Source organism: Rhamphochromis longiceps, linkage group LG6, assembly GCF_057381845.1.
Source record: "Rhamphochromis longiceps isolate RC_006_pf linkage group LG6, R_longiceps_female_GT1.1, whole genome shotgun sequence".
NCBI lineage: Eukaryota > Metazoa > Chordata > Actinopteri > Cichliformes > Cichlidae > Rhamphochromis > Rhamphochromis longiceps.
In genome coordinates this window covers 6698598-6726238 of record NC_140562.1, presented here as the reverse complement: position 1 = coordinate 6726238, position 27641 = coordinate 6698598, and the positions used below count along the sequence as shown (strand labels likewise).

Genomic DNA, 27641 nt, shown 5'->3' with positions numbered 1-27641 from the left:
GCATCACCATCTCTCCATCCTATGACTCTTGGTATTTACAGTCCTGTCAGCGCACAGCCTTCATTGGTAGTCATATCAATCTCTGGTTTTGAGGTTGATTATCACTGGCCTGGGTCTGAATGCCTCTTTAGTCAATCTACTCACCACTCAAAATGTCGAAGTGAAACTTATAAAGTTTGTTAACAATAACCATGGAGAAGCTAACCCTGGCCATCAGCGACATACCAATACAGCATCCCAACAATGATAAAGATGCTTTGGTAACCTAGCAACAATAAAAGACAGATGCTCTTTTTGAAAAACTGCTCTCTGTGGTCACAGACCCTTTGCTTGTCTATTAGAAATTAATCAATACTGCCATACAGAGGAATAAACCATGTAACTATGACTTTAGCAGTACAGCCCAATCCTAGATTAGAGTATATGACTGTGAGTTAAGAATTTGTGTGGTTCAGAATTTGGGTGTAAACATTTGCTTTCCATTTTACAGAGAGGTAGAGATAAACAAAAGCAATACTGGTGGCTTCTACAAATCACGCACACTGTAAGTGCCGCCTTGTCCTACAGCCCTACAAGGCGGTAGGACAAACTACGAGCACACTTCCTTCTGCATCTTCAACGTGATTAAGACAATTTTGTTGAGTTTCCTACCTACTTTCTTGAACCATTTTGTTCATTACTACTATTACTACTTAGAGCTTTCATCTAAAAGGCAAAGTGTCCAAAAAATTATTTTTTTAAGAAACCACACAGATTAGTTGTGTAAAGAAACATCAGTTAAATAAAGATCAGTGCAGTAAAGAGAGTTTCTGTTTCTCTCTCACACATACACATTGATGCAAATCTGAGGTCAAAGGTCACCCACAGTCACAGCACATGGATCTGCCCGTCTAGCTGACAGAGCTGTCACAGCTGACAGCACCCTGCTGGCGAACCATCCATCTCACCCCTACATAATGGTCACACTACTGTGTATCAGCTGGGTTGTAAAATATTCTTCCCCCCCCTCTCCATTCCCTATAATAAGCCAAAGAAAAAGTTCAGCAGTTGCCATGGTGAAGTGGTGAAAGGCCAGCATCAGCAGTAATCTGTTTAAACCATGTGGAAGTATATGGCGTATCAGCACACAGCAAATATTAACCTTCATTTAACTTCAATACAAGAATAAAATGTGAGACTTCTTAAAAGAAGTTAAATCCACAAAACCCTTTGTTAGCCAAGTAAAACAGGCTCAATACTTTAACTATACGTTTACATGCATAGCCACCCTTGAAAAGGCCCGTTTTAATCCAGAACTGTGATGTATTACAGTAGCGTTGTGGTTTAGGTGCAGAGAGCCAGGTACTTTATCTACACTGGTAATGCACAGCTTTAGTCTGCACAAAATCACCAGCTAATTGTATTCACACACAGCTGGAGTTTAAAACTATGAGCCACTGCCAACATTAACATAACATTAGCTTACTGATCTTAGCTGAACAGCACAAGGTTCTATACTAAATTACAAAGCTAAAAGCTACAATACAGTGAATTATAGAAATGGGATCAACTGCAGCAGGCAAAACCTACATGTACTAAATGTCCATGGAACATAGCAGAGTGATGAGATTTTAAGGTAATTATAAGAAGATTGTGAAAGCTGATGTTTGTTTGTTTTTTAATATTTCGAGAATAATCAAACTTCTTCTTATGATAAGGTTATGGTTTCAATTCTTAATATCACTCCTTTCACTAGTATTGAACCTTAAGAGATGTGTGAACATCTAACTTCTTTGTTTACGAAATTGCACAAATGAGAGCTGGGCGATAGAACAATAACGATATGTATTGCGAAATAACTTTTCCTCGATAGAAAAGTTAAACCATTGTGATAGGCCTCATCTCTCCTGTCCTCAAAAAAGAACAGCCAATCCAAATTGACTAGCGCAGAGCCGAACCAATCACAGCCGCAGCGTCACGTCACGTGACTTGTTACGTACAGCACAAGTGCCAAGCCGCACATGTGTATTTGTTTGGGAAGCAGCCAGCCGCCGTGCCGCCCGGGTATTGGAGGAAATGAGTGTGCTGACTAGAGAAACATCAACCGAGCGTGACCGAAGGTTACCGAAGAGAAAACAGATGATGGTTCCAATGCCGGAGATTGTCGAACGGAAGAGCCATAGAAGTTCCGTAGTGTGAAGGTATTTCGGCTATTTCAAGTCTGACAAAAACAGAGTAGCGTGCACTGTAAATGTGCCGAAAGCAAGTCTGGAAATACAATAAAGCGGTGCAGCTCAATCTGACTGGAAGCGCTAATTCGTCATTCGGCTTTTGTCAGACTAAAGTAACTGTTAAAACTGTTTGAAAAGCTCAGCTATACAACAAGGAGAGATTGAGAATTTCCTTTTAGTTCTCAGTTTATTTGATATTGACAAAAGTTAGTCAGTTTTGTCTGTTCTTCTGTAAAACAAACTAAGATTTATTTTTAGAATTAATATTTTGTTTCTAAGTGGAATTGACAATTTAGTCTGTTTCGTTTGTTCTATTTTGAAACTTAAACGCTTTAGCGGCTGCCTTTTGTGTAGTTTGCAATATTTGCCTTTATTTATCTGAAAAAGTCTCATGTTCCTTAAGTACATCTACCCTGTTGAACTTATTATGGGAAATAAATATTTAAATAAAAACAAGCTGCTGATTATTTCACATTTTACTTGTGAGCAACGGCACATTTAAATCTTACAAATATAGTTATTTGGCTTATATCGTGATAGATATCGTTATCGCCTGAAATGAAAAAAACATATTGTGATATGAAAAAATCTTATATCGTCCAGCTCTAGCACAAATTAGAGCCAATATGTTCCTCCTCTGCTTTGACTCTTCATAAAGTGTGAGCTGCTCTGCTGCTTTTAGCAGTCTGAGCCTGTTTCTCTCATTGGTAAAGAAAATTATAACTTAGCTTAAGCCAGCTTCTTGTCCCAGTCTCACTGATGTAGTCTGCTTTTTAAAAGCTCTGGGAAACTACTGGGCCAAATATTAAAACTATTATTAACACCAGTCTCACTTCTGGAATTGTGCCTGCTTACTTTAAACAAGCTGTGATGCAACCTCTCATTATACAAAACAAATTTGGATCCTTCTGTTGTCTCTAGTTTTAGGCCTTAGTGTTTTTTCTGGCTCTTAAATCAGAATAATACTGATATGTTCTTACCTTCTATTTATTGTTTTATTAATTAAACCGTGTGGTGTTTTCTGCCTTATATAGCACTCTGTAAAACTATTGTGTTAAAAAATTTACCTTTAAATAAAATTGGATTGAATAAACTGGAAGTGAAGGGAGATGCAGAAATTGTAGTGACTCCAATCATTTGTCATATCTGTATTTTTACGGTAACATTTTTAAGACAATAGTGCATTTCCAGCTTTTGGGGAATGGTCTGGGTTTAGCCCTTTCCTGTTTCAACATAACAATGTCCCCAAAGGCAAGCCCACAAAGAGCAGTTTTTCTCACTTTGCTGTATAAGAGCGTATAGTTCGACCCCAGCAAGCACCTCTGGGATCGAATGAAAATGCAACCTTTGACTAGTATCTGGTCTTTAACTCGCACATTAAGGAAATATCTAGTATTGCATTGTGTTCTTTCATTTTTGCAATATTGCTAAAATTACAAACATCCTAAAAAACGAATCCATGTGACTTCTTCACATTAGCAGGCTGTTCTAAAGCCCCCAGAATACTGACAGGGTCTAGAAACAGATTACATAATACCTTCTCTTCACCGACTCCCTATTTAATCCACAATTGAATTTGAAATCCATAAAAACATATAAAGTCATAAATGATGATGAACCATCATATCTTTAAGATGTCTTGGTATCATATGATCCCAATGGAGCATGTTGCTCCCAGACTGCAGGCTTACATGTAATTCTCACATTTTCCAAAAGTTAGAAAAATAAAAATGCACCTAGTTGTTGCCCTGATTTTTCAGGCTGCTAAGACACAGACACAAAGTAAATTTTGGTATCACTGTTGTCCTTTTCAAAAGTCTATTTATACTTCTCTAAACTAAACCACAACTCTGAAGTTTTCACACTAAAAAAAAAAGCAAGATCTCTGTTTTAGGGGTCCTAGTGTGGCCAATAGACATATACACTGCTGAAACCTAACAATTATATGAGTAAACCATTTGTGGATTTTAGTGCCTCATTTAACAGCAAAATAAACAACATGTGCTTTGGTTCCTCAATATGTAAGTATCTGACTTCTTTACCAGACGCCCACAGCAACTTTGAAAACAGCTCTTTAACCACCGTCCTGAACACACAAAACTCAGGTTATGTTCCCAGTTCAAAACTGTTCAACCTCTACTCATCAATGCAAATTTGCAATTTGGTCTGATCACTGACAATGAAACACCTTACAGGTTTCAAATGGCACGTTTGGCATACTGCTGTGAGAAGAGCAGCCTGGTCCTTAAAACTTATAAAAACCAATGAACTGATCGAAGACTGGGAATAGGAACAGGAAGTATAGCCCACCTGCCCCTTCACATATGTGGCAAAGTAGTAGAGACTGAAGTTCCTTGGATTTAACTTGCCCAAACCTTTGACTTGGACATTCAAAACCCAAAGCCTGGTCAAAAAAGTCCAAAGACTATTTTTCCTAAAATATCTGAAACAAGCACAGCTCTCTGAAAAACTTCGGCTAGCATTCAATAGAACCACGACTGACAGTATCCTTACAAACTGGATCACGCTGTGATACAGAGTCTGCACAGCTGCTAAGCTGAAGCCTCTACACAGTGTAATGAAGACTGCAAAGCATGTGATGGGGTTGGAACTCCCAAAGCCAGAAGACATTTACATCAACCATCTGTGGAAGAAGGCTGAAAGCATCATGTCAGTCACTTCACACACCCTCTATTTGATCTTTTGCCACCAGGCAAACGATGCAGATCAATAATATCCCATACAAACAAACTGAGGAACAGCTTTTTCCTGACCAGCTGTGGCCTTCGCCAACCCCCAATACACTACAATAACTTGCACTGCCAAGAACTTTAAGGACTATCCTTATATACCCTATATATACACACACATATATATATTCATCTTAATCTGGAGTAATAATCTATTATTATTATTCATTTATTATTGTTTTTTCCAATAGGATAGGCTCTCTTTTGCGGGATGCCAGTCTATATTAAATTTACTTGCATAACCACAATAAAGTTTACTCTGTTCTATTCTATGAAAGCAGTTAAAGGTCTGCCTGTGCATTTGTACTGTAGTATATTTCTAAAAGTCTCCCTAAAAGGAGTTTTTCCTGGCTATTATTCGGCTGTTATGACAGCATTCAATTGTCACTCATGTCTGTAGTGTTTTCACTTTGAGTAATACACTCCACAGCTAAACCCTAAATATTTGGAAACACACGCCGTAAAGTCTTCTTCTTTGAGAGATTACAGCTTGTCAAAAGGAAGTTATCTACATTATCTTCTGTTCCATTTTAAATATGATGTAGCACGCCACGCCGCAGTCAGTCTGTAAAAGGAGCTGTCTCCAGAGCCTCCAGCAGGAGCTTTCAATTCACAGACAAGTTTATGGAACAAGGGAAAACCGCTAACAGTCCGTCTATCAATTTATGTAAAGACTTTGAAAAATGATCGACTTTGTGTTAAAAATCGTTTTCCGATGAGTTTCGGACACCCGTAAAGTCCAGCAAGGCCCAGTTAGCAAGCCTAGATTAACGGCTAAGTTTTTAGCAATAAAAGCAACCTTGTATTTATGTTTGCTTTGCTTAAGCTGACGTTAGCCGTGAGGGTGACATGGAGTTCCGTGGCAAGACAAGAATGACCAACAAAACAAAGAAGAAGTTAAGCTAGTGTGCTAAAAACATTAGTAGAGAACAAATAAGCAAGCTACCGAGGATTAACGGCGTGCTATATGCCAAAATATGCGCCTCGATGCAGCCGTTAATTTGGGGGGGGGGGGGGCTAGCTTAGTTGCGGCTAGCTTAGACTAACATTTTATAGACTTGGCCAAAACACACATAAGAAATACACATGTTCCTCTTCGTGTCAGCACTATTAACCATGGGCGTGTTGTGGAGAAGCAGGCCCATTCAGAACTGTGAATGTGGCCGTCTGCAAAACAATGGGTGGCAGCGGAGAGGACAGCTAGCAGACTGACCTGACAAACACATCAAACAAAGTCAGCCTGCTCGCTAGCTGCACTAGCTAACTTCCAAACCCGAGCAACGCGCTTTTTAACAACATCGACATCTTTCAAAATATCTTATGTACTCCCTGTCCAACAGATTTGAAGTATTTTAACACAAGGCTGTAATGTCATGCAGAAATCCGACTGAATTAATTAGATATTTGAAGCTAGAGTTTTGTGAGCAGTGTTTGACGGGCCCAAAACTGACTGCCAATGTGAAAGAGAAAATGGCATTTGTATTTATACCAAAGCAATGCTGTCTCACATGAAAATACTACTGCAAAATAAGCTGCTGAAATGTCATTGTTTCCAGTGTCTTATGGCTGGATGTAAAGGACAGCTAACCAAGAAAGCATACAAAGTTACATTTAGTTAGCCAACAAGCTAACATGCTTCCATCAAGCTTCAGTGGACAGCGATGCTAACACCAAGCAGCTAGTTCAGCTTTACGTAAATGACACGATTTGTTTACTTACTTTCATTTAAAACCTCCACCAGCTCGGCGCAGTTTTCACACATTGTTCATGAAGAGGCAAACTAAGTACACCAACTCAAACCATTGCACTGGAAACAGTTTTTGGCTGGCAGTTAGTTGTTTTGAGGATAAAAGGGCCCACTGGAAGGAGTAATTGGTGAAGGTTATTCCACTAAATAAAACCAGGAGGAGCAGTGAAGTACAGAACGGGATTTGCATCCAAACGAATTTGATGTACACCAAAAATAAAGAGGCTCTGTAAGGAAGAGATCGAGTCAGTCTCCAATCTGTGCGATACTTGAGAGCGCAGGCAGAGCAGCCATGTTGGAAAAGGAGGGGGGGGCGACACAGCATGGAGACCGTTCGGGACTTTACGTCCTCTCTCCACCGCCAGTTCGTTTTTCTTCGGCTGTCTCGCGATAACTTTCAAATGAGGTAATATTCACAACCTCTAATCACAATCTCAAGGGCAAATGGAGTGAAAACAGCATGTTTCCACAAAATATGAATAGTTGGCCCCTCTTTTTAGACAAACACGCTTTGTGTTTCTATATTGTTATAATTTAGGGAAAATATTTATTAAAATGTTAAGATAAGATAAGATAAGATAAGATAAGATAAGATAAGACTTTATTGATCCCACAACGGGGAAATTTTTGCGTCACCTCAGCTCAAGTACAAGTTCCTCTGTTTAAAAATTCAAATACCTTTTAATTCATTAGTTAGTTCATAGTTCATTTGGTTACTTTAGTTGAATTGAATTATTAATGTATTCAGTTCAAAGAGCAGAACATCACACTGTTCGAGCAGTGTCTACATGTGCTCTGTGCATTTATTCTACTACATTTGTGCATACTACTGTATACGTATTGTCTGATATTACAGGTTTTTCTGCGCTGACATTTAAATGTATGTTTATGAAATCACCTTAAAAACCTGGGCAACCCTCTTTATCCTTGTTTTTGACAGAAAAGCATGTTTATTGTTGTTTTCTTTGTAATGACATTAAATGGATCCGAAATATTATAAATGATTAATGTAATCATTAATCATCAATCATTCATGACTTGTAATGGAATATATATGTATATACAGGTTTACAAAGAACCATTTTCATGATGTATGGTTTCGAGACAGTGGTACCAACAAAAAGACAGGAGGCCGAGTTGGAGGTGGTCGAGTTGTGTGGCTGTGGCTACAATGTAGCTTGTCATCCCCAGTGTGTGAATGTGTGTGTGAATGGGTGGATGACTGGATGTGTAAAGTGCTTTGGGGTCCTTAGGGACTAGTAAAGCACTATACAAATACAGGCCATTTACCATTTACCATCCGACTAGGTAAGGCTGAAATGGTTTCAGCATGTGCAGAACTGGGATAGTGGATATTTTGGGGAAAAGATAGTAAATACAGAGCTGTCAGATAGGTGGAAAAGGGGAGGGAGGACCTCATATGTCTTTGCTGGGTTGGTGTGACAGAAGAGGATTATAGGGATAAGCTGAGATGGAAGGAGATTTTAGTTGGTCTCAGCTGTGTCCACCCCAAAAGGAAGCAGCTGGAAAAAGGAAGGCGATAATCTTGCTAACCCAAACCTTGATACTTTTGCAGTACAACTTTTATAGCAGAACCTATTATGCTCATCTCCAGCAATATATTTGTATGTGCGACCCTACTATAGTAGCTTTGCATTGATTAACAGCTAAAAAAATAATCCTTATTTATATTGTACTGGGCCTTGGGGCAGCTGTTTTCTTCCTTCCACCTCCGTTTAATCCAACTTTCCTCTGATTGGTTGACAATCCAAACACCTGCTACAGCCAGAGATGTACATTTTAGATGAACATATAAGGATTTCCCCCTGTATACAAATCCAAAAGTAGAAGAAAAAACAACCTGAAACAGAGAACTTGTTTTTTAAAAAAAGATCTTGGGTGAGCAAGGCTATGTGGCCGGAATGCAGTAGGCCTGGGTTTGAGTCTGACCCGTGGCCCTTTAATACATGTCTCCCCCCTCTCTCTCCCCAATTTCCTGTCTATCATCACTGTCTCTGCCAATAAAAAATCTTTTAAAAAAAGTACAAACTTGTACATAGGCTGACCAAACTATTTAACATGAATATTAGAGCAGCACTTAGCAAACACATCTGATCTCATTGGAAAGTCTTTTATACCTACACTGATATGGAGTGAGTAATGCACCAAGAACAAAAAAATGCTACATCGTTTGATGAAAATGATCAACCTACAAAGTGCTGCTTCAAAGACACCTACAAAATCAAAGTGAAAAAGTATGTGGGTAGCTGGTCCATTTTGCAGAAATTTCATTGCAGCAACTCAAAGTAATGCTCTGCAGTTTGCATGCCTGCCATGACAACATTGGAGAATGCACCTATCTGCTCCCCGAGGAGCTCCTGGACAGTCTTGAGGTGCAGCCTGGTGGCATCATATGTGTGGATGGAAACATAACATTCCACGTGTTGTATAAAATGTAGATCAGGCGTGTGTGGGGCCCAGTCATGCTAGGATGCCAGAGTTGACTCAGTGTTGTTTTTTTTAGTTTTTTGTTGCCTGTCCCGTTTGGCTCTTTTGCATCAGAATTGTTGTCTAAAGGCAAAGAAAGATGCCCAACGGATTTACTTTACCAAATTGACCATCCCAGCCTTGCCGTAATGGTCCATTTGATTCACCTTTTATTGTTTATTTTATTTTCACTTACTGAATATGGGACAGACTTGACTGGGGGAATGAGGGGGAGAAAGAAAGAGGGAAAGAGAAACAGCTGAGAAGAGGGACGGGGGAGAAGGGCAAAAGACAAAAACCAACAGAACGGGCAGAAAAAAAAATGCATATATCAATCACCTGGATCACCTGCTGAGAAAGAAAAAAGAAAGCAAGCAGAAGAGAACAAGAGTAATAGAATAAACAACATCCCAATGATATATGGGAATATGACAGTAAATACTAAATATTAAACATTATTGTGCAGCACATAAGATCAACAGAACACAGTGTGCTTTGAGGTAGGAGCCAAAAAGGGTGTAGTTTGTGGGTGTGATCACCCGTGAGTTGACTCAGTGTTGCTCCTGCAACGAAAGCAACTCATTAACCCCCTCTGCTACCTAACTGACCAGATCAATATTTAAAAAAAAAAATGAATCTAGTTAATTTGATGCTATACTCAATTAAAAAGTGGTCATTTTTTGCGCAGGGTATATCACAGAAATCAAGTATAATTTATCCATTTTAAAATGTATAACAAAACTTGTTATTACTCCTTCTGTAGTATCAAAGAAGTGCTATATTTGGATAAATGTGCAAGTTGATTTAGTTCAACATCTCCAATGTTTCATATATGCGTGCTGCAAATAACTGACTGGGGCACCACAGTGGCTTTTTAAGTGTAGTGATTATTCACTTAAAAACTGCATCTCATCTGACCTATCAGTAGCACCTGAAGCTTATCTATTTTAGGTCCTTAAGGTTAGGCTTACAGAAAGAAGAGAATCATACAGAATGTTTTGTAAAAATAGCCAACTTTATATTTTCAGAGTACTAAGACAGCTTTACAAACAGGATGATATGCACGCACTCATCCAAAAGCAGAGGAACCGAAGCCCTGAATTTATCAGAAAGCCAAAACAAAAGAAAAGAAACAAAACAACCACACTCAAAAACCAAAACAACAAACACAGGAAGCAAAGGAGTACAAATGGACCCCTTGAACATCACATTCGTTCTGCACAGTGCACATGGCACTTGTGAAACTGGAGCAATCTGTCACATAACCATTGCAAGTGTTTCAACATTATATATATATTACATATTAACAAGTGGGAAGGAAGTTGAAATAAGCATGTAGTAGGTTAAAAAATAACCATTACTTCTTACAACTTCATGCAGGTTTAAATGAATGCATGGCCAAACAAAGCTTTGACAGCAAGAAGGTAACAAAAGATGGCATGTTACATAAACAATGTAATATAAAAGAAGCTGGTGGTGGGGAGGAATCTGTGCCAGAATTGGGGGTAGTAATAAGGGGCGATTCTCATTTACATATTGACAGAATTTGGTCGACATACAACCGAGTGCCGGGTCCCCCTCTCCAATTCTCTTCAACACACACTTCCACACAACCACACTTGGAAGGAAAACAACAGGAAATGTCTTTGCTCCCTGTTGAACTTTCTCCCTTCAGAGTTGGTCCGTAGGGGCTATGGTCACTTTAGTCGCACATCTCCTCTGGCAACTCATGGGGGTTGAGGATGCCGGGCACAGACATCTGGAGCTTGTGTTTTTCTTCCTGGGCTTGGCGCAGAGCTGTCTCTCTCTCCTCCAGGAAGAGGTCTGACGTGTCCTCACCAGCAAACTCCTGCAAGACCACACAAGTGGACGGTTTGGAAATTTGGATTCATTTGGGTGTGTTGTGCTCCTTAAACCACACAGTTTCAACACCAGTGCTTTTAAATTCAACTCTTCTACTCTTAAATTCTATTCTTCTACTAAGAAGCAGGTGTCTGCAGTGTTTTCATTGATGAATAATATCTTTATGCTCATGTAAATTTGAGCACAAAGGTTGGCATACTTTGGATCCAAGCTAAGAATCATTGCTCATTGACTTTTGTGTTGGCAAAGTCAATTTCTAGCTGACAAGTTTTTTTGGCCATTTTCTCACCTTGATCTGCACAAGGAAGTCCCTTAGGTGCTCCTTAAAGGCTGGGATATCCTGATTGAGGCTGAATAGACCCGTCACAAACACCTTCACCTGGGCACTGTAGATAAAACATTCAATGAGCCTCAAGTCTGGAAAGTACAACTTGTAAAACTGTGGTCAAAAATAACATCTGTTGTAATTCTGCAACAGTTTAATTTTTTGGCCTCATATTCAAGAAAAAAAGCACCTTTCAAAACACTCAAGGACACTTTACAGAACAAATAAGACAAGCATAAAAACAGGAAATGAACACAATAATAAAACAAAGCAACTAAAAGTCCTGCCCCCCACGGTAATACAATGAAATGAAGGAACAGAAAGAAGAAGAGGAGGATCTGAGGCACCGGGATGGGATCTGTACCATGTCAGAGAGTTATGGTGGGGGGAGAGAGAATGAATAGCCTTAAATGTGTGGAGGAGTATTTTGAAATTAATACGGAGTTGAACCAGGAAGCAGTGAAGCTGCTTCAGGATAGGTGTGATGGTGAGTAGAGGGAGTCCTAGTAATAATACGGGCAGCAGAGTTCAAAGCAAGGTTCAGCTGACTTACTCTTGGAGGTGGGGGAAGGCTGTCTTGAGCAGGTTGGCGATGTACTCCTGGACATGTCCCTGATTGTTGGCTGGGCTTGCAGCACTCAGAGCAACACTAACTTTCCCCTCTTCCACCAGGTTAAACATATACGCCAAGATGGTGGCATGCATCGTTAATCCTAGAGAAAGGGAAGAACAACACGCTGGTTATTTAGTTACTGGCTGGTCTTATAAAAAAACTGGCTCCTGACTACACTGAAAATGGAGTGCTGCATCATTATTGTATTTATATAAAGGTCAAACTGAGAAGCCTTTATAATTGTGTGATGATACATTCATAATCTCTTTACCTGCAGTGTGAGATGTATCCGTGACCACAGAAAAGATGTGCTGCAGAATGTCACAGAAGTACGTCTGGTAGAAGCTCTGCGCTGCTGCTTCCTCTGCAGAAACATTCTGCAGGAGAGTATATAGGATCTGCAAGCCTGCAAAAGAGGATGCGACATCCTTTAGATCAGCAGAGATTTGAGAAGAATCTGCACTACATACACGTAAGGTCAGTTTCAAATTTTGCATATTACTTGATATTGTATTGTGTGGTATATTACTTTTATTTTGAACTGTTGTGCTCCATATTTCTATTCCAGCACTGCACTAGAATAAAAACACTAACTGTGCATCATATCTTCAGCTGTTCAATATTTTTATCCCATCCTTACTTATCTTATACGTAGTCTCACTTCATTTGTTGAAAAAGTTTAGATTCTCTCTCTTTTAAGCATTTTTATACCTATTGGCTGCCTCTTGTTAAACCCCCCCCCCCCAAAAAAAAACAAAAAAACAAAAAAAAAACTAAACTAAACAGGAACAGCTTGTGAACAGTTTATGGCTCATATGATCAGTCTCAGAGCTGATCACATTAGGGATACCCGATCTCAACAACATCACATCGAATCAAAAGCAGAAAAAAAGCATCTCCCTCTGTGTTGTCTGAACAATCTAACAGGGTTAGTGCTTTCAGTTCAGACCTGTGTCAGCCACATTTCTCATCGTATGCTTAAAAGCCCAGATGATGGAGTCCAGGATCAGTTTGAACTGAGCTGGGGCAATAGATAGGAAGGCTGGGAAGCACTGGGAGGTGGCAGCCTGAAGGAGGTAGAAGAAATGGGTTCTGTGTTCTGGAAATTCTTCAAAGTCCTACAGGCATAAATGGAAAACAAGGAGTTAAGAAGGGTTATAAACTGTTCAACTTTAAATTTTTATTCTATTCTATCAGATACAGTTAAATCAACTCAGTTAAACCTTGTTTATCATGTTCAGAGTGCACTCGAAGACAGCGTCAAAGATCATGGGAATTTCTCCGGTGATATGGACTCCCAACTTGTTCACAATGGTTGCCATGGTGCTGAGGACCTCAGGCTCCCGGGCAGCTGGAACATTCCTCTGGTAGTCTATGAGCACAGCTTCCAGCAGGGGAGGCACAAAGTTCTCTGCCACCTGAACCAAAGGAACGGCAGCAATTATGATGGGTGTTTCACACCCTCATATTTTATTAATCCTTTATTTATCCAGGTAAAAAATCTCATTGAGATTAAAAATCTCATTTCCAAGAGAGACCTGGCATCATGGCAACAAAAGTCACATACCACATAGGTATATAACATTTAAAACAAATACAATATCCCATACAAACATGTGTAAAATATACAATAACAGATCAAATTAAAAGTACATTAAAAACAATCACACTGAGTAAAAGAGCTGTTCTCTCGTTCCTTTAAGACAGATATTAAAAGATTTTGAATAACTCTTTAGTATAACACACCATTAACTACTGGAGCCTTAAAAATATAATTAGAAGGTGAAAACTGACAACTCCTTTTACAATAATTTACTACATTTACAGACATTTGACTTTAACCATGACAGATTTTAGTTAAGCGTTTCATTAACACAATTTTAACATTATTAATTTGCACTCTAGCTTCAAAATAATAATAGTGCCCATTTTCCAGAGACAGTGAAGGTTTGAAAGAACATGCTTTGGTCATACTTAGGGTTATAGCAGGGAAAAAAATCTAATTTAAGCTTCTCATTGTTTCTGAGGGGAAAAGAAACCCATGCTTACATGCAAAGCAGTTATTACAATTTTCAGTTTGTTACCTGCAGCATTTATTTCTTCATTGCTAAATAAATGCAGGAGGGGTTTTATATGAATTACTGCTCGAAACAGAAGTCTCCATAAACACAGATTTGAATCTGTTTCATTAGAGAACAGACTAGAGGAAACAAAACAAGGCCAGGCTCACCATCTGAGGGTCATTGGAGCGACTGACCCAGCCAGAGATTAATTTTAGCGTCTCTCTCTTTACGGTCCTCATACTCCTAATCAGAGGCTGCTTAGTCACCATCTCACCTGTACAAACGAGAAAAACCAACAAGTTTAAGTGGCTGACGTCTCCAATGAGCACATACTGAGGATGAATAAACTTTCAAGGGTTTCATCAAAAAAACTTGGCAGTAAGTTTTTGCACATTATTTTTTTGGTCAAAATTATTACTGTGATTTACTGGTTATATTGTCACAACAGTGATGCTGTGTGCTTGAATTCCCATTTCTTTACTACTGTAGGTTTTATGTGGTAAGCAGTCTAACAGTACTTTATTGATAAGGCTCAAACATTAGTCTGGTTAATAAATTGAGGGAGAGCCCATAAACTTACCATTGCTTTGGACGGCTGAGGAAATGTTTTCACTTAGACATTTGTAGACGTTGAGCATGTCCAGGTAGATGCGTCCTAGCTGGACAACAAAGGGATGGCCAACAGCTTTGCAGGCTCTGACGTTTGTCTTGAGGATGCTGCCCAGCTGACGCACCGTCTCTGCATCCTTCAGGATATCCACATTCTGTAGCACAAGTCCATGTTAAAGATTAAGCACACACTAACAAAACAGAAGTGGGCTGCAGGCTGCCTTATTGACAATGTAACAGCACTGGCACATTACATGGTTTCTCACCTTAGTGGCTTGCTGGATGATGCTGTCCCACACCTGATTAGGCAGCAGCATGTATTTCTCTATCAGAAGCTCTTGAACAGCCTGGTCTGTCTGAGCTCCAATCATGTAGCCCACTGCCTCATAAAATGTATGAACCTGCAGGAATGGGACTGGGCTTAATTCTAACATAGACCTTTGTCAACATGTAGGTTTGGAACTTAGCAAACGAAAAGTTCTACTGCAAAACACAATTTCCATCCCGTGAAAGTCTGACAGACGCACTTAAACCTATTTAACAGCAGAACTATAACAAAACCACGTGAATAAGTCCAGACACTGGGCAGGGCTCACCTGCTGAGGCTGCAGGTCACAAATGATGGTGTTGATGTTGTTCAGAATCTCATCTATAAAGGGCATCACCTCTCCCACCTGAACCTGCACAAAATGACGGCGGCACTTTTGGGCTATCTTGATGAAAGTATCACATGCCATGTCCTGAACGCCATCATGTGTCTCTGTGCGAGGAAAAAGAGAATAAGCCGAACAAAATCACAATAAGCCTTATTCATTGACAGCAGTGTAACAATGCTTTGCATCGTTTCAACATTCTCCTAACACCAAGCATCAGAAAAACACAAAAATTCAGCACAAAATATCTCACCATGCATAAACTCAAACAGCTTGTTGACGACCGTCTTGAGGAACTTCCAGTGGGCTCGCAGGAAGCGAGGATACTGACCCACGATATACATGATGTTTGATGCTATTATGGCCTTGTTGTCTTTGCCTCTTTTCTGCTCACACAAGCCAAGCAGGTCCTGCGATTGTAACACACCTAATCAATTTATATTGTTTGGTGTTACAGAGACTGACAAAATCTAAACATATTTTTCAGCCATACTGATGCCATACTGTGTTAATGACATGTGCTACAACAATGTATGTTTCACCTTGATGACAGTCACAAGGAACCTCTTTTCATCCTCCTCATGCATCGCTCCGCTGATGGAACCAATGGCCCAGCACAGCATGTTCAGGTTTCTCCACGACCACTCGGTGCCATTCACCTGGTTGTGAAGCTTCTCTGTCATGATGCGTTCAGTATCAGCATAGTCCAGATGAGTCAGATACACTGTGCACAAAGAGAGAGTTACTTAATACAAAGTGCCAATATAACCAGTAAGTGCTGCTGACCACACCATTTTAATAACAAGATGCCAGATCTTTTAATAAACCCATTTTTGGTTTTCATAAATTTAAAGAAAAAAAATTAATCCTCTTTGAGACCCCACAGGAGCAGCATACATTACTGAAGCATAAAATTACAACTGAAAGGTCTTAAATGTTGAATAACAGCCTGGTACATACAGGACGTAACTTGACAGTGAGAAAAACCCCTGAAAACTGCACAATTAAAATATTTTATAAATATAAATAAGTAATATTATAAATATAATATTTTATAGTTAGTCACAAAGACCGTTAACAACTTACCAAGAGTCTCTCTCATGTTCTTGTAAAGGTTGATTGCATCTGTGTCCTTCATAAACTCCCTGACCACTTCGCCCTGATCGTTCTCCACCACGAGCACTTCCTCTGGTTTGGCCATACGGCTCACCATCAGTAGACGCACCTGAAAGAAGACAGGGATATAGAGAGTCAGTTAGACACATCAGTTTTGTAAGAACAGTGTAAAAAATGCAATTATTTTGTTTTAGATGTTTGCAAGCATTTTATGCCATTTAAAAAAAAACATGACCAATAAATAATCATAACAATATGATTGTAATGCTGTTCAATATAATCATAAGTTGCATTTGGGACAAGAGTGTGACCTCTTAATCCACTGACATTTTGAGGATACAATCTCTGTGTGTGCGTGCGTAATAGCAGCCCAACCTGGGAGAGCACAGGTAGGTAAAGGTGTCTGCGTGGTGGGACATCAGAGAGCAGTGGAGTGCTGGAAGTGGAGAAGGGACTCTCTCTGTAGAGTTCAGCTGCCAGGTGGTTCCAGTATTCCAAACAGATCTTAAAGATCTCCGTCTCCTCCACTTCTGACACCAGCAGCATGTAGTGCAGCGCCTGCAGACAGGACAAAGTGTGGTGAGGCTGGACAACTTTAAATGTTTCAAGTCAACTGATGAAACAAAGGGATGTATGTCATTATTCAAACTTCTATTCTTTTTTTAAAGTGGGGGTTATTATGTCATGACTCTTCTGGTCAGTCACAGACTAGTTAAATTATCCTGTTGTAGGTAAAATGTGGTGGTCATCCACAATTACATAACAATGGGTTCTCCAACATCAGACGAAAATAAAGAACCAGCCAGTCAAGAATCACAGCTCTCACAGATGAGAAGCTCAAAAGAAGCTGAAAGAAGAAAATCAGCTGTCAAAGAAAAGATTCTGGCATCTTCATGGACTCACTGGAAAAAGTCTGACTGAAACAAAACACTTTACAGTGGTTTTATAAATGTTGATTTCTTGTGTGTAAAAGTAAGTGATAAGGATTCCATTTCTTGGAATCAACATAATCTCAGGTGCATTTATGAAGATGTTTCCTATCCTTAAAATCTTTGTGCTTCAGAACAGATATAGGACAACTAGGTCTTCTCAGGTCAGTTATTCGTTCAGTATGGATGTACTCAGTGCTTTAGTACTGACATTTGCAAGACAGAAAACTTTTATAACACGATCAGATGCAATACACTTCTTTATAGTGAGCTTTTTAAAGTCAAAAGATCTCAGGATATTCCTCACTTTCTTTAACCAAATGTGGGACATAGTATGCCCTGAATTTGTTGGTTTCAAGCATAATCAAGTAGTCTTCATTGGCTGTCCTATAAATATAGTATGAAGATAATATAATGGTACAGTTTGTAATTTAAATAATCTCCCTTTTACTTTTTAAGCAACTTCCTGATTTCCTGGTCCACTTGTCCTTAGCGTTTTATATTTCATAAAACAAACAGATAAGTTATGTTTACATAATCAAAATTAATGAGCCTTTTTATGGTTAAATTGCAGTACAGATTACTGATATTTCCTGTGCTACTCTCATTCTTCACAGTTCCCAGAACAATTAACTATCTATACTTATTTAAGTGGAAAAGAGATAGGTCGACCATCCCAGTGTAATTGCTTCAAAATGTATACCATTGCAAAAGTGTAATAAGTAGGGATGGGTACCGGTATCGGCACCGGTTCTGACATAAACGGTAGTAACCAGACCAAAAAGCAGCGCACATTTCGGTGCTTTATTTTCCTGAGCTGTGATGCACTTTAGATTCTAGCCAATCAGTTTACGTTTCCGAGGATAGTAGGCGGGCCCAGGTACGTACGTTCTTTTAGAGCAGAGCTACAGATTAAAATGCCCAAAGCGAAGCGGTCAAAAGTCTGGCTGTACTTCACAGCAAAATATGGAAACTCAGCAGCAACAAGTGCTTTAAGCTGATACTGTGATACTGTCAAAGGAAGTAACACCTCGAATCCGATGAAACACCTGGCGACGCATAATGTTTTTTTTTTTTTAAAGCCGAAAAATGCGGCGTATTTGACAGCTTGCTGCGAGACCTCACACCGAGCACATCTACTGCGGGTGTGGTGCCTGTTATCGGACCCAGAGTTAGCAACATCCCCAAAAACACGAAGAGGAGAGTCCTGGCCCCTAGCCCTGTCAGTGTAGCAGAAATGATGAGGATGATGATGCAGCAGCAGCCGTTCTTCTCTGCGTGAGTAGCTTAATGTTGTTCGTGTGTAATTTACGTTGAGTAGGCTAACCACGTTATTACATTAATGCATGTAAGGTGAACTAGCAAACAGCGTTGTAGTTACATGCGGCTGTCTTCTTGTTTGATGGCAGGTACTCCCTTCACCCTGGCCAAAAAGGCTAAAATGACCAAAGAAAAAGTGGAAAACAGTTAAACATGAGAGGTTTTTGGACAAAGTTTGTGTTTTTTTCCATTGTTTAAGCACTGCTTCCAGCCAAGAGTGATGCCATATATGCCCCATAGCTGCAGAAAAGGCTAACATTGTTATCTTTTTACAAAAAACCAGCTGAACATGAGAGGTTTTTGGACCAATTTTGTGTTCTCCATTCTTTAAGCACCGGTTTGAGCACCGGCACCGTTTCAAAAGTACCGGTTTGGCACCGGTATCGGATAAAACCTAAACGATACCCATCCCTAGTAATAAGGACAAAATGCATGAGGAGAAAAAGAAAATCTGGCAGTCACCTGATACAGAAAGGGATGCTAATATAGACAAAATGACTGTAAGCCACAACATGAGAGTTCAGGGTCCACATGAAAAAAGAAACAAACAAACAAACAAAAAGAAAAACAGTGAAAATGTTCTCGTTTGTGTTGCTGTGTTGTCCGCCTACCTCCATGAGTGTCTCGCGTAGGTTGGGCCTTTTCTCAATGAGCTGGCCATGTTCTTTGAGGAAAGTGCAGAGGAACAAGCTCAGATTCTGAATAAAGTTTTGTTCGTCATCCTTCCCATTGGCGTACGCCACTCTGATGTTTGTGTTTAAAGGCAGCATCTGGCCAAACAGCAAAAAAAAAAAAAAGAGAGAGAGATTACTGCAAAGCCTTATAATTATTAATTTATCTTCAAAGCTTTCATTGAATCCATTTGGGGTTTTGTTTGTGGACATTGCATTTGCTGTAATCAAGTTTTATCTTATACTCAACTATGAGACCACTCAAGATTCAACTTTAATCTAAAACTAGAATATAAACCACAAAGTTATACCAGAAACACTGCCTGTTAAGGAATACTGGGTGATAACGTTTAGTATAGTTTCATTTAAGGAATGTTTTAATGAATATCATGTAAAGTAAGGACCAGGTTTACTTATAACTTTAGAAATGTAAAATTTTCTGGTAACTAAAGAAACCCTGATCTTATATTCATTACATTTTATAATCTTCTGTTCAGATAATTTGTCAGGCCACAGCTACGCAGAAAACTTCTCCATCTCATGCACTAGCATCATTTTGTTCTTAGATAGTCAGAGTGGAGCCTGAAGTACTAAAGTACATAGAAAAGTACTTAGTACAGAGACTCTGGAGAGAATAAACGATGACTTATCAAGTAAGAGTTTAAATGTTTGATAAAGTACAGTTTACCTATTGATAGACACTGATGTACAACATAAAATGGGCTACAACGAAACAGTTCTACAGTACAAATAAAGCCTATGACCTGACTTGCTATAGCACCATATGTCAGTCTGCTCAATGTTACAGACGACATAATATTCTTGTGTGTGAAACACAGCTGTGATTATTACATGATTCATTCAGAAAAGCCTGAGCTCATGCAATGGTCTCAGAAAGGATTAAACTCTTCACTTTAGCCTAAGGCACTCTGTACAAGCACATTCACAATACACAGCACAGTGAAAGTAGTTGGTTTTAAGGTGACTAAAAACTCTGTATTTTAATTTGTGAACAGAAAGTACTAAACTATCCACTGCTTCCTCTCATGCTTTGTGTATTTGGGCAGTTTTTGAAACTTATCTGCTGTTGTAAACAGAGCAACTCAGCAAAACTGTTGAATTCACACATACACACACTGAAAAACATTTATGCCCATTTCTGAATGGACTAAGGAAAATTTCTTACTTAATCTACATTTATTTTGGGTCTTTCTTTTACTGAGAGACTGACAGCCTGTGCTGCCTGTTGAGCTTTTGTGGAGGTGGAAGGTTGGAGATTTGTGTGTAATAACTCAAACGGTATTTGTAAGCACGTTGTAACACTGAGTGCAATTAATGCAAGAGGCACTCAATACTAATTGGGTCTGAGTGCATACCTGTTTGAGCTGGGACATGGTGAGGGTAAAGAGGTTGACAAACTGCTCCTCATACTGGTTCACGCTCACACCAGCGATCTCAGTCAGACATTTCAGAGTCACATTGCGAAACATGGGTACGTTCAAGAACTGAAAAAGAAAACACAGCAGGTCAGTGCTGACATGTCTATTTTTCTTGCTCCTATAATTTGTGATGAAGGAATGCATTTCTTACATGCATACAAGTTAGCTGGTTAACAGCCTTGACTCAACAACTATGATAGTGACAGACTCACATTTAGTCAGCTCAGGGCTCACAAAAATCGCTAGCCCCGGGACGTCGGGCTAGCGAGTTTTGTGAGCCCTGCAGCTGTAACCAGTTCAGATCAATTTGACGATTTTATGATCATTATCTAGCACCAACTGCTTTATATGCATGTAATAAATGACTGATTCCTGACCAAACCAATGACACAACGAGTTCTGGATTAATGGCGATATTTCCACAATATTGTTATGCATCTTTAGGATGAACCACCATAGCTCAGACGGTGGGATCCCTTTGAACTGATAAAGTTGTCAAAATTTAAGGTTAAAACCTTTTCGAAGTTTCTACTTGTAATTGATTCCATGTGCAAATCTGAGCATTTGTTCTTAGACACTTTGCGTGACAACATTAATTTAACTGGCCTTACCATGCCATGTCAGTGTTTTTCAGTATAACCAGACTCACAGACATACTGTATCACGCTGTATTAGAGTTAATTATTTCAAGTTTTATTTAATGAAAGAGTATCATCTGGTTTACCTTGTAGACCAACGTGCTGATGAGTTTCGTCTCAAAGATGTAACCTAAAGGAATCCAATTCAAAAAGCGGAGTAAAGTCTCCAGGGTAGCGTGGACCAGTGGGGCATTTTGGGAATTTTCCTATGGAGAAGAATTATACACATCAAATTGAGGTATTGAGACTTGCACAAAATGTTTTGAAAACAACTGCGAAAAAAAATTGTTTGTCTTACCATTACAAACTGGCACAGCTGGAATATTTGGGAGAACTCATTGCACATGCTGACAGGGAAAAGAGAGCGGAGTGTAAGTACTCATCATCTGGATTTTTTTTTTTGTTTTTTTTTTAAAGCTCTCACCCTTTTCCCCCAAGTCTAGCGGAGTCTACCGTGGCACCCAATGAGCCAAATGACCAACAATCTGGCTTTGCGTTGACCAGATTAACAAATGGTAGTAAATTTTACATACTGCTGCTAAAACCAATTAAAGTGGAGTCTCACTCAGGATGTCAGAGTTCACAATCTTCCCAGCCTTCTTCTGGGATAATTGCTACATTTTGTTAACAAAAGGTGCAATCTTACATCTACACAGCTTTTTTGGGGGAATCATCAGTATACAAATGCATACAAATTACAATATAACCTGCAGGTTTTGGAATGCAGTATGACTGATCGAAATATGCAATGGAAACGCGAGAATGCACAACATCAAAAAAAATATGATATCTCTAACTGTGCCTGATTGGACTGAAAATAAAAGACTCAAAATCAACAATGAACCAATATTTCTCCTTCTTTCAGTATTCAGTACTCAAATGTAAGACCTGACGTCCACTATTTGCTCGACATAAGTTATACAGTATATCAGATCAGTTACCTGTCTTTGAGATGCTTGGCCTTCACCTGGGTCATCTGGCCACTGGAGAAGTCAAACACCTCTTCACTGAGCAGTTTGAGGATGATCATGTTGTTCTGACAGAGGCTCTCACTGGTCCGACTTGCACCCACAATATCACTTATAAAAGTGGGCCAGTGTTTGGGCCATTCCTGCTTCAGGATCTAAAAGTCCAGAAATAGAGCTCATCATCAGCATCATTGCTTTATGTCAAACAATAATAATGTACACTATATCAAACATTAAATGCCTATTTACCTGTACAAGGATCATGTTGAGTTTTGAAATGTATACCCCCTCTTTCTGCAAATAAACATAAAAAAGGTTACATGTTATGTTAGCTGTTAACTATTAGCAACTACCCAATAGCCACATTAGCCATTTTTAATCAGTCACGTAACAGCTAGCAGACTATGGTTAGAAAAAAGATTAATAAATGGTGCAGGGCTGACTGGGTCATGGATAGAATATTGAGCAGTAACAGACTGGATTACGGACACATGGGAAACTAGATGGGTTGCTGGCTGTGCAGAGCAGCAGGGGAACAGTAGCTGAACAGTGGAGAGAATGTGACAAACTACTCTGAGCAAATTTTGGAGGTAAAGTGAAGAGCTGCAGAGTGAGGCAGGACAGAGTGAACACTGGATGAGCAAGAGGTTGCAGATCCGGTGAAGAGAAGGCAGATGTGTACAAGATGATATACTTTTCTGCTTTTGGAATAATTTATCCATGTGTTAATTATGCATTTCTTATTTTGTTGTTGCCAGCCATAACTTCAGTTTTGAAGTGCAACCAATCAGTGAGTGATTGGTTCAATCTGCTTCACAGTGAACACTCTTGGTTTTTTATCGTTTTTATATTAGCATAAATACATTATTATTTGTAGTTTTTCTATAATCCTCTTTGTCTTCAATGATTAAAAAAATATATCTTGATATGTTAGGTATTCTGCAGTTGTACCCTTTATCTATTGATATGTTTTAAAATATATTTTAACTTCAGTCTATAATGAAATCTAAATCATTTGTAAAATTAATACATCAAGTTTTTCAAGAAATGATGTCTTTGCCATTACTTCTGTTGTTGCACAATGTGGTCAAACTTCCCTGTGGTATCAAAAATTGTGTCAAGTATTCTCCTGAACATCAGAACAGAGTTTGAAATTCTAATATCGGGACAACCCTATTACAATGACACGAGTATGTTTAAGTGCACCATATCACACAGGACACCTTACCTCCATGTTCGCAGGATCAGAAGAAGTCTTGATAATCAGTCCAACAACATACTTCTTGATTCCTGAAAACACAGACATGTGTTGTTCAGAGAAAACTGATTACACCTTTCAGACAAATAACATATCTGAGGAAGAAAACACACAGATATCCTGATTAATGTCATTAGGGTGATTTTTACCTTCACACTGATTTCTTGGAAGAATCTTCCAGCGTGTTTTGATGACTGTCTCCAGAATCTGAAGAGCATAATACTATTTGGGAGGGGAAAAAAGAAAAAAAAAAGAAAAGATGAGTTAGAGCTCTGAAAAAGACTCAATCCTTTCATCACGATTTACAAGCAAAAACAAGAGCTAACCTCAGGAGAGTCTTTGCACTGTCATGTCTCCACGGTGACCCCATGTGGACAGCTTTGTGCAGCCCAAAATTGATGACCCATGGTCTTTAGACATTGATATTACTGGGGCTGTCAACGAATATTCTAAATTCAATTATGTAATGGAATTCACAAAGTAATTAGACATTTAATTGTGCAAATTATTTGACTGTGGAAGGAGAACCCAGCAATGGCTGCGAAGGTGCAGCTCTGGCTGCGGCAGAGTTTAGATACACAGCTACTGGTGCGAGTGAGAAGTGACCTAATGTAATTAGTAAACGTAAGTGGATAAATATCAGCTACCAAAGATAAACACTATTAAGTCATAATATGCTTAATAGAAAAACCTTTAGCTTAAATGAATCTTTCAAGATATTTATATGGGTGTATTAACATAGTTATCAGTAACAGGCTAAGGCCTAATTTAGACTTTTTCGGTGCATCCTACAACATAACCTACATAAGTGGCCAATTGTGCATGGTATAATATGTGTTAATTATCATATGGTTATATCCTGCTGTTTTATATATGGTGCTAGTAGATAAAAACAAAAAGCTGGGATTTCCCCCCTCATCATTTTAAAGTCCTTATTGATGCTTTGATTATTAATCCATATATTGAGATGATGACTGCTCTCTCATTGATAAACTCAAAAACTGCAGTGAAGAAGTTCAAAGGAATTCACATGATGAATCAAAGGTACTGAACAGGCCTTTCACAATAGCTGTGGGCTGCAACTTGTAGTTACATCTTTAGGGAGATGCATTTCAGGTTACACTGTAAAGTTTAAGAGATATTTGTGCTCATGACAGACTTCCCACTTAAGCTTTAATCCCCAGTTAGTTTAGATGTAGTAGTTTGTTTTTAAAATACACAAAGTTAGCTCAAACTTGGTTTTACCTTTAATTTTTTGAAAAGCACCATGTGGTAATGACTGCAGAGAATTCACAAGCTAATTCTGCAGCAGTGACTTTACACCCACAGTCTTCAGGGAAATTTCTGATTTTGGTCAACTGATTGCAAAACAGTGGAACCTTAAATTTGCTGACTGATTTGGCTATTGAGAAAAGCTTCAGGCAGCACTGGTCCCTGATGGTTTGATTATGTCCTGTTATTTGTTCAAAAAGATCATTGCTGTTCAGCACATTGAATGCTTATTCTATATAACTTATAACTAATCATTTTATTCGGTTATTTTGTAATGTGCATTTATGTAACTTTCTGTTTAAATACATATACCAGAATATGTCTCTCACTGTACTACTTTGCCTTTTTCTGAGTGTGCAATATTCAAATAGTTGGAAAGTGTGTCTCTCTCTTTTTTCTTTTAAAGCAATAATCATACATGACCTTTGGTCAGTGTTGACAGGTAAAAAACTAATTGTAGACTTCAGCCACATATTTAGTCACTGTTCTTACACAAAATATATACAAGTGTGGAATTGGCATTGTTATAATAATTGAACTGTTATAAATGGACACATTAACCTTCAACACTTGCACCTCTCAAGCCCTACGAGTTAAGCATTTAACTCTCTTGCAACAGCAGCTGTGTGTACCTTAGACCAAAGACAAATAAGTGTGCATACTAAGCACAGTCTCAGAGCCATTATATACACAAATGGAGACAGTAGCAATGCCAAAAGAAGCCCAAAACAAACATTCTGACAGCACTGACAACTGAAGATAGCATCACAAGAGTCTTTAAATCCGTGATCTAGTAAAAAAAGGCACAGCATGTAAGGCTGTCAAAAACTACTTATTTAAAGATAGTGAAGCATGACCCATTGACTGTACAAGATATCCAGTAAACACTAGGTCAATCATAATGATTTCTCACACCTCACCTCCCTGAAAGCCTAAGCCTTATGTGGATAAAGCAATAAGCTTCAGCTCACATTAATACACTGGTCTTCAACAGTGTAATAATGTAGCTCGTCTAAGGCCCTAGCATTCCTTAATACATGCTTGTTATGCTCACACCTTAGTTTTCATGTTCTGAGAGAACTCCAGGATGGTGTCGACTCTCGTCCAAGCATCAGGGTGGTCCTTCAAGTTTGTGAGCACTTCCTGGGCTACTCGTTGCTAGAAAAGAGCAACATAGTAGCAGTGGGTTTAGAGCAACTTAAAGTATACTTCAATTTAACATACATGTATTTGCTACAAGACAAGCTCCCAAACCCATTAGGGACTTGAAAGTAGCACTGCTTTGACTGAAGGTGAAACACATAAAACACACCTGGGATCCAATGTCATGATACATGGAGTTGACAACATTGTCCAACAGATTTATGTCCAATTTCTGGCTGAAGTCCAGCAGCTGTCTGGCTGGGTGATCTGCCAACATTGTCATTTCTGCTGGCATAGAGATTCTGACAGGGGAAACGAAGCAACAGAAACCTTAACCCCAACTTTTCTTTGGGGGAAAAGTAACAAAAGAACTACCAAACACAAAAGAACCGCATCTGTGATTAAAATTTGCAGTACAAGTGCTAAAAACTAAGCCTTTTAGTGTTGAAAATTTACACTGTAAATACTAACACATACTAGATAAGTGGAACGTAAAAAAATGGAATCGACAACCGATATTCTGGAGAAATAAATAAGTCAGAAACAGGTTATTCCGGTTTTGCCAGCCCCTCGTGGTAAAGTTATGACAGTCACTGAAACAAACCATAAACTGGCGAAACACGAAACAGCGCCGCCAACCCGCAAATACAGCATTCAACACACGTCCACTCAGATCCGTTTGCCACTATTGGGCGCAATTAAAGGTACCAGTTTACCAAGTACAATAACTTGTAAGACGTCTGAGTTCTATAACCGGTCATCATTACCAATGGTGGTTAGTTTCAAAACCGATACACCCTGACGTTAGTCTTAATAAGTTAATGGTGATCAGACGCGACTTACCTGATAGTTGGTGTCCGCTCGTCGAAAACTACTGATGGTTTTAATAATGTGAAACCGCTAAATACGATACAAACTAATTCGCAGCTTTATCTCATGGCACACGTTTACGTTACGCTGCCCTTAAAAGTCGTTAGCCAAAAGCTAATAGTAGCTTTCCTCGATTACACCAACAGTCGTAATTTAAAAATGCTGTCAAGCTGGATATTCATCGATTTTTTTTTAGCGATATATTAAAGAATATCCGACGTTTCTTGTCTTTAGCCACTCTGAAACATAATTGGTAGGCTACCAGTTACATCCGACCAGGCTAATAGCAACTTAGCGTGCTAATGGAAAAGTCAATGATTTAGGTCCGCTGGCTAATGTAACATCAAGCTAAGCTAACACCAGAGTTTCACGTAGTCAGACTTGGAGTCGTATTCCGGGTCACAAAGTAAAAATAATCTCGTTTTATTTCTGGTTCTGTTCGCACACACTGTTGGGAAGCAAAGATGTTTAAGTGCGTGCAAGTGTGCTCTTCCTCTAAGCTCACGCTTCCAACCACGGACCGGTTAAAACCGGTTGAGACCGGGATATTCATTCTCGGTGTTTCGACCCGCCGAGCGCCGCGTAAAATTTGGACTAAGCACCCGCCTACTGAGCATCTAATTGGTTCAGCCATTGATTTCGTCACGCTTTATCATGGGCTGTTTGAAGCTGTCAATCTGGCTCATCTCCCTCCCCC

At 39.1% G+C, this 27641-nt stretch overlaps 2 protein-coding genes across 4 annotated transcripts in view; both read right to left on the bottom strand.

Annotated features, from left to right (window-relative positions):
- usp34 (ubiquitin specific peptidase 34) overlaps positions 1-7030 on the bottom strand; it is a 55538-nt gene extending 48508 nt beyond the window's left edge. For all 3 annotated transcript variants that reach the window (XM_085409070.1, XM_085409071.1, XM_085409072.1), the window contains exon 1: positions 6680-7030. In XM_085409070.1, the coding sequence (XP_085265196.1) occupies positions 6680-6722 (43 nt within the window). In that variant the 5' untranslated portion in view covers positions 6723-7030. The remainder of the gene's footprint in view (positions 1-6679) is intronic.
- Positions 7031-10291: 3261 nt separating this feature from the next.
- On the bottom strand, positions 10292-27518 carry xpo1a (exportin 1 (CRM1 homolog, yeast) a). Its single transcript, XM_085409069.1, has 25 exons — positions 26918-27518; positions 26244-26376; positions 25988-26089; positions 23809-23881; positions 23630-23691; positions 22651-22695; positions 22375-22556; positions 21732-21780; positions 21520-21639; positions 20733-20861; positions 19297-19455; positions 16812-16994; positions 16407-16545; positions 15863-16044; positions 15574-15730; positions 15264-15427; positions 14934-15068; positions 14639-14822; positions 14226-14332; positions 13219-13413; positions 12945-13113; positions 12267-12401; positions 11936-12095; positions 11347-11443; positions 10292-11043 (listed from the first exon to the last, which is right to left on the bottom strand). The coding sequence occupies exons 2-25, from the start codon at positions 26367-26369 to the stop codon at positions 10897-10899; spliced, it is 3201 nt and encodes a 1066-aa protein (XP_085265195.1). The 5' UTR covers positions 26370-26376; positions 26918-27518; the 3' UTR covers positions 10292-10896.
- Positions 27519-27641: the final 123 nt, after the last annotated feature.

Coding starts and splice junctions, on each gene's coding strand:
- xpo1a (XM_085409069.1), bottom strand. CDS start 26,369: ATGCCAGCAGAAATGACAATGTTGGCAGATCACCCAGCCAGACAGCTG. Junction 26,090..26,243: donor ATCATGACATTGGATCCCAG/GTGTGTTTTATG, acceptor GCTCTTTTCTAG/CAACGAGTAGCCCAGGAAGT. Junction 12,402..12,944: donor GAGAAATGTGGCTGACACAG/GTCTGAACTGAA, acceptor CCTCTTTTGCAG/GCTTGCAGATCCTATATACT.